The 7,574-nt window shown below is 31.6% G+C and overlaps 1 protein-coding gene across 1 annotated transcript; it reads right to left on the reverse strand.

The window, feature by feature from the left end:
* Positions 1-421: 421 nt before the first annotated feature.
* LOC147276927 (uncharacterized) lies at positions 422-6,658 on the reverse strand. Its single transcript, XM_086255581.1, has 4 exons — positions 6,614-6,658; positions 2,176-2,215; positions 1,921-2,121; positions 422-1,785 (listed from the first exon to the last, which is right to left on the reverse strand). The coding sequence occupies exons 1-4, from the start codon at positions 6,656-6,658 to the stop codon at positions 422-424; spliced, it is 1,650 nt and encodes a 549-aa protein (XP_086111707.1).
* Between the last annotated feature and the right edge of the window lie 916 nt (positions 6,659-7,574).

The following is a 7,574-nucleotide window of genomic DNA, read 5'->3' on the forward strand; positions in this document are numbered from 1 at the left end:
CAATGTTGTCTTTGTCATTAGGCTAATGATTAGTAAATTAAAGTGATTCAAAGAACAAAATTTATTTTTTACTTTTTCTTTTAAGTTTGATGATCACTTGGTGTTGTCATTTCATCCAACACATATGTGGAAGAAAAAAATTAAGTTAAACGAATTAGGGAATACAACCTCCAACTTCTTCGATTACACATAATTTAAGATCACCTCCAAGTGCTCGAGGTGTCTTTAACACGACACTTGCTCGTACGTACCAACAGCAAATTAAAAAGCCAGCACATCGATAATGAAAAACAACATTACCAAGCTAAATGCATGTATGCATGCATGATTATAGTACAAGAACTTGGTGATTATCTTTATTAGACACACATGAAACGACGGCGTATGATGCACACGCACACTAACTTACTTAGCTACGTACTCACATAGAAGCTGTTGTTGGTGGATTAATCCAAACAAGATGGTTTTCTGGGAAGAAATGGCAGACTGGAGAGGAGGCACCGGCTTTGATTCCCAGCAAGCGAAACAAAGCGTGGTCAGGGTCCCAATCAGATGTGTCCATGTGGCAAACAGCCACGGCATCCACCTCATCTCCATTCTCACCTCCCAATGCAACCTTGAAGAACCTGGTGTCACCCTCAAAGTGGTGGCAGAAGAAAACAGCATAAGGGTAAGGGACCGGATGGCAAAAAACCATTTTGGAAGTCAAGACCTGTCTGGGCTCTTCCAAAACGGTGTAGTTTTGTGTGATGGCAGCTGAGGTTGTGGGGTGGGTGGTAGAGAGAATGTTGAAGCTGATCCCATATGAGTCAATGATCTTGCGAACAAAAACCATCATGGACTCGAGAGATGTGGCACAGAACTTGGTCTCCCCCTTGATGGGTTTCATCTCGCATTGCTCGAGTGTGTACGCCATATGCTTGGCGTCTCGGGAATCATGTGGAACTGAAAAGAGTTGGAGAAGGTGTGGGAGTTGGGGAGTTGAGAATGGAATGGAATCGGCTACTTGTTTGGGCAAGAAAGGAGTGTGGTCTTGTTTGGGAAAGTTGAGCGTCATTATCTTGCCTTTGTACAAGTCATCAAATGTGAAAAAGCCTTGCTTGAATGCTTCTGTGTGATCCATTGGAGATGACGATGAATGCGTATGCATGTGATGATGTTCATGTTCCATTGCTCCATCTTGGGAAGGTGGATGCACATGCATATGCTTGTGAGGTTTACACTTCGTCTTTTTGGTACCGTAACTCGTTACGTAAGGAGTTTCGACTTCTTTCTTGGTTCCGTAACTTGTTACGTAAGGAGTCTCAACTTCTTTCTTGGTTCCGTAACTCGTTACGTAAGGAGTCTCGACTTCTTTCTTGGTTCTGTAACCTGTTATGTAAGGAGTTTCGACTTCTTTCTTGGTTCCATAACTCGTTTCGTAAGGAGTCTCGACTTCTTTCTTAGTTCCGTAACTCATTACGTAAGGAGTCTCGACTTCTTTCTTGATTCCATAACTCGTTACGTAAGGAGTCTCGACTTCTTTCTTGATTCCATAACTCGTTACGTAAGGAGTCTCGACTTCTTTTGTGCCTTCTTTGGTTCCATAACTTGTTACATAAGGAGCCTCACCCTTGGTTTTGTAACTTGTTACGTAAGGAGCCTCGACTTCTTTCTTGGTTCCGTAACTCGTTACATAAGGAGTCTTAACATTTTCTTTGGTTCTGTAACTCATTACGTAAGGAGTCTCGACATCTTTCTTGGTTCCATAACTCGTTGCATAAGAAGTCTCGACTTCTTTGGTGTCTTCTCTTCTAAAACTCCTTATGTAAGGAGTCTCAATTTCTTCTGTACTTTTTTCGGTTCCGTATTGAGCTACGTAAGGACCCTCTTTGGTTCGATAACCCATTATGTAAGGAGTCTCGTCTTGATCGTTCGTGCCTTCTTTGGTTCCATACTGGGTTATGTAAGAAACCTCAACTTCCTTTATGCCTTCTTTGGTTCCATATTGGGTTTTGTAAGAAGCCTCTACTTCTTTTGGTGTGGTTCCATATGCAGTTACGTAGGGTGCATCTCCTTCTTTTGGCTCCCAAGTGGAAATGTAACTTGTTACATATGGCTCCTCAGCTTCTTTTGTACTTTCTTTAGTTCCATAATTTGTCATGTAAGGCTCGCTCACTTCCACTTCTTTCATACCTTTGATAGGTACATCCCTTGCTCCATTGGCGTCACGACACTACATTTTAATGATAAGAAATAGTAAAAATTAGGGTTCTATTTTGATACATGGTGACATAAGTGAAGCTTAATTAATTGGAAAAAAAAAACTATAAAGATTACTCTATATTTGGATATACATAGTCATGAATAATATTACATAATTTATACAATTTATACAATTTATTTATGTTTATTTTTTATTTTTTGGTAGAAAGGAGGGCTTCAAGCCCAACAAACACAAAAACTAGCCACAAACAGATCTGGGCTTAGTCAAGCCAATGCAGTCAACCTCAGATAAGCTAATGACAGGAGGGGGAGGGGACACGAATAACTCAAAGCCTATTTTAATTCATCGACATCTATAATATATTATATATATAGTAATATTGTCAAGTAAGTCATAAATTAACTTGGATAACCAAAGTTATCATAAACTAATATTCAATTTGATAACTAAAAGTTATATGATTTGAATTTGTGAGGCACCAATATTAGTAGTTGAACATGATTTTGATCAAATTGAAAACATATATTAATAATGAGGATGAAAACGATAATAAATATATAGATATATCCAAGTAAAACTAAAACCTTTAAAAAGCTTCAGATGCTTCTATTTAAGTGTGAAAGATGTATATATGTGCTTCACCATATATATACAATTCTTACTGCATTAATTTGTTGATAAAAATAGTCAAATACCTAGAATCAACAAAAATGCCTTTATCTATTAATTATACTAGAAGTATATCCTACACATGCAATTTACGTGCAATGAGATAAAGTAGATAGTAGAAAGAGGTAAAATGGAGATGTGAGTACGTAGTGAAATGAGAGTGGATTAGTTGAAACTTGAAAGTGGGGTAATATGTGTACTATATTATATAGTCTTCAAATTTAATATCAAAATGCCAACTAGTTATTAGTCTAATGTTGTTATTCTCCACTTTGTTGAAAAATGTCCTAAATTTGATTCCATTCTTTTAAATAAATAAAAAAAATCATTATCAACTTTATTTAAAGTAACATAGGTATATAAATGACATTTTCAGATTCCCAAAGGAGTATTACTTAGTCTCTATTTGAGTAATATATTTACCAAGAAAAAGGCTAATACCTTTTTTTCAAATTAAAAAAGAGAGTATATGTTACCCTTTTCTGTATAAAGAAAAAAGTAATTTAGAGAGACGACAATTTATTACTAGCTATATTGTAATTAAACAGTAAATCATACATATATATATATATATGTTAGTCAATCTTACATATCTTACATATACAATTAAGTCTTACCTAAGCAAGTCGCTGGTCTCACTTTTATTATTGATGCAATCAAAAATTAGTACAAATAATTTTAAGGTCTATTGATTTTAACTACTAAATTTCAATAACTTTTTAGTTTAGATACCAAAATTAAATAGCATTTTAGATTAGGTACTAGTTGAAAAGTCAAACAAATTAATAAAGTAAAAGGTATTAAAATTTACAAATATTATATCACATGCCACTACAATAAAAAAAATAAAAATAATATTACATCACAAATATTACATTAATTTATACTATATTGTATTTAAAAAAAAATCAATACAGTCACAACTTAACTGTGACTGTCTTGGTAAATTGAAAGAGACAACTCATATCACTATACTATATATTATTTTGAGTAAAAGTATTGTTTTGACCTCTATTTATACTATATTGTAGTATAATTTCTCTAAAAAAAATTCAACTAAGTCACAACTTAACTGTGACTGTCTCACAACTTAGATGTAACTGTTGTTCAGTCACAACTAAATTTGAAGTTGTAAGTGTCGTACAGTCACAACTAAATGTGAAGTTGAGACTACATTATTAAATTTTCAAGATAATATAAAAGTCTCAAGGGCAATTTTGTCAAAACCTTATAAATTTTAACTAATACTCATCATATGTGAGCTAAAGGATAAAAATGTCAAATGGAAAAGGCTCAAATAAAAGAAGCTAACATATTTGTGATCTAATCTAAAAAACTACATTTAAATTTGGTAGTTTAATTAAAATATTATATGGTTTTCATGCTATACTAAAAAATTATTGAGATTTTGTATTTAATCATAATTTTCTAATAATTTTATTATTCTATTAAGTACTCCTATATTAGTTAGTAACTAAAAGTTGAAGTACGTACTAAAAACACCAAATGGTATTCTAATTTTTAAAATTTCAATTGATGTGGCAATACATATTTTATCTATTTATATTTAGGCACTCTTTGAATCTTAATTATTTATAACATATGTAAAACATTGAGTAACTAAAAGTTTGAGAAAACAATTAGTGTCTCTAATATATAGATAACACATGGACAGCCAAAACATATTATGTTGTGAGACAACTTATATATGGATGGAGGAGGGCCACTTGAATTTGTCCTAATTTAGTACTCCTCCTAAAAGATATATATATATATATATATATATATATAAGATGTGGGCTTGTTTGGGAGTGCTAATGTAGGAAGCGCTTGAAATTCGATCATAGATTTTTTTGAAAAAAATTCAAGTGCTTCTTGTTAATATACTTGGAAGCGCTTCCTAAGGAAGCACCTACCAAGTGCTTCAACTGGAAGCGTTTCCAAGTGCTTTTAGAACCCAAAATCGTTTTTTTTTTTTGCCAAATATAAATAAAATTTGACTATTTGAAAGCACTTTTAAACCTTTTAAAAACACTGTCAAACAACTCATAATATATTTTGCCACGCTAGTTAATGAATACCACTTTGGCTGTTGATTAAAAAAAGAAAACACTATTTATTTATCAAAAAAAACTTGTACGTACATTGCACTAGCTGTGACAGACTAGCTAGGTAATTAGTTCTAAAACTAATGATAGTTATTACTATGCACAGATACAAAAGCAAATAATAATATATTGTGCATAGTTACTTACAGGGCTGCCCTTTGGTTTGATTTTTACCGAACCGATTAACTACCGACCGAATTGTTTTGGTTTGGTATACCGATTTTAACAATTCGAAAATCAGAAATCCGAAACCGAAAAGATCCGAAAAAAGTTGGTTTGATTTTGGTAAAAACCGAAAAAAAGTTGGTAAATCGATCGATTACCGAAAATTATTACTAAAAAAAACCAAATCGATTATTACCAAAAAAACCGAAATATATACCGAAAAAAACTGAAACAATTACCGAAATTTAGTTATATATACTTATATAATACTATTATGTTAGTGGTACAATAAATATTAAACTACTAATATTTTAAACAATTATAAGAAAATATAATTATATAATGTTATCATATTAATATTATCAAAAGTGTGAGTTAAGATATAAAGTCATTCTCTAATAAAGTAAATGTTATTATTTTTAGGAAAATAAAAATTTCATCTTTAGATAAGTAATGCATATATATATCTACAGGCTCCTTCTATTGAGGTATACCTCAACTTATTTATCTTGAGGTATACCCTGTTGGGGCCCACACGAGTTGTTTTGTGTCGATCCGAACCGTTCATTTTCTACATCTCTATTGATAGATCATCCTTGCAAAAAATTAGCCACATCGGAAATCATTTACCTATCTAACTTTGATCAAATAAATGGATGAACCAAATATTTTTTATGAAACCGTCCATTTGTTTTATCAAAGTTAGATCGGCAAATGATTTCCGATTTGACTAATTTTTTGCAAAGATGATCTATCAATGAAGATGATCCTTACGAACGGTTCGGATCAACACAAAACGACTTGTGTGGGCCCCAATAAGGTCATACCTCAACATAAATAAGTTGAGGTATACCTCAATAGAAGGAGCCTGTATATATCTACTCATATTTATCGGTATATATTCATACTAAATTAATAGGATATATACTAATACATATTATTAAACTAATTATACTAGTATATATTATTACTAATATTAATATTATTGCAATTAATACTAGTACTATACTAAACTACCAATACTACTTGTGCAAATATATATTCATCAAACATTATATTTTATGCATCATATTTGATTAAATTTTAATTTATATTGGTATATAATAATTAATATTATTATAATTAAACCAAAAATGAACCGAAGATATACTGAAGTAAACAAAAAATAAACCGAAGATATACCGAAGTAAATCGAAAATGAACTGAAAGGATCCGATACCAAAATTACCGAAATCGAACCGAAAATTGAAGTTTACCAAAAATTACCAAACCGAAAAGTACCGAAACTGAAAAATATCGAAATCGAAAATATCGAACTTTTTGGTTTTGATTTGGTAAGCCCCAATACCGATCCAAACCGACCGATGGGCAGCTTTAGTTACTTATAGTAAGTAGTGTTAGTGTAAGATTATGATAAAAAGTAGTAGCAAGCTTAATTTAGTGAGAAAGTGATGAAAACTATTACCACTAAGAAGAGAATGTAGAAGATGATGATGAATCGAAAGCCCATCTCTCTTTTTTCTGCTTAATCAGGCTTAATTTATCTGTGGCTTTCTAGTGAGAGTGTGAGGGCTTTTTATAAGCATCGGAGAGCTAGCTTTCAAGTGGATATTAATTTAATAGATGGGTATTCGTGCTTTTCAGAAAAGAAAAAACAACAACAAAAATGAATAAATAATGCAAATGAAAGACCTTGACCTTTCGCCCTTAATTCGTGGAATTAACTTCTATTAATGAATAAAGGATGACAAACTAATCTTACCTAATGATCGAGAGATTGATAAAAGACCCGAAAAAAGAGAGAGACCAGACTTAATAGGAATACGGCGTGATGATAATATCATAAGCAAGTAATACAACTGAGACCAAAATAACAGAATTGTTAGACGCCTTCTCTTCTTCTGTTCATTGCGATTTCCGTAGTATAGTTTTATAATTAGAATTGTTGGTTTCCTAAATCACCCTTTTAAATATCAATTTTGTGAAATATTAATCAAATAGAAAGTCGTTTAATTATTTAAAAATTATTAAGTATAAAAACGGCGAATTTAACTATTACTAAAATTGTCTATTTATTTATTTATTAACAATTAAATGACTAAACGATTTTGATTAATTTTTTTTTCATAAATTGTCTTTAAAGGGCAACAAATAAATTAAGCCTCATCAAGCAGTAAAAATCAATAAAGATAGGCTTTCGATTCATCATCATCTTCTACATTATTTTCTTAGTGGTAATAATTTTTATCACCTTCTCACTAGGGGGGTGTAGTAAATATAGATTTATAAATACTTTTGTAAACTTTTTTTTTCTAAGTAATAAACTTTTACAGAATTTACAGATTTTCACAAAGTTCTAATGAGTTCTACAGAGTCTATAAAAATCCTTAAAAATCCGCAGGAGAGAGGTCGGATTTATAATGACT

The sequence above is a fragment of the Dryas octopetala genome, chromosome 8 (genome assembly GCF_963921425.1).
Source record: "Dryas octopetala chromosome 8, drDryOcto1.1, whole genome shotgun sequence".
Taxonomy (NCBI): Eukaryota; Viridiplantae; Streptophyta; class Magnoliopsida; order Rosales; family Rosaceae; genus Dryas; species Dryas octopetala.

What these genes read in the sequence shown, in the direction of transcription:
- LOC147276927 (XM_086255581.1), bottom strand. Translation starts at nt 6,658, where the DNA reads ATGGGCTTTCGATTCATCATCATCTTCTACATTCTCTTCTTAGTG. An exon ending in TCTACATTCTCTTCTTAGTG is followed by an intron (nt 2,216 to 6,613) that starts GTAATAGTTTTC and finishes ATTAAAATGTAG; the next exon opens with TGTCGTGACGCCAATGGAGC. An exon ending in AAGGGATGTACCTATCAAAG is followed by an intron (nt 2,122 to 2,175) that starts GTATGAAAGAAG and finishes ATGGAACTAAAG; the next exon opens with AAAGTACAAAAGAAGCTGAG.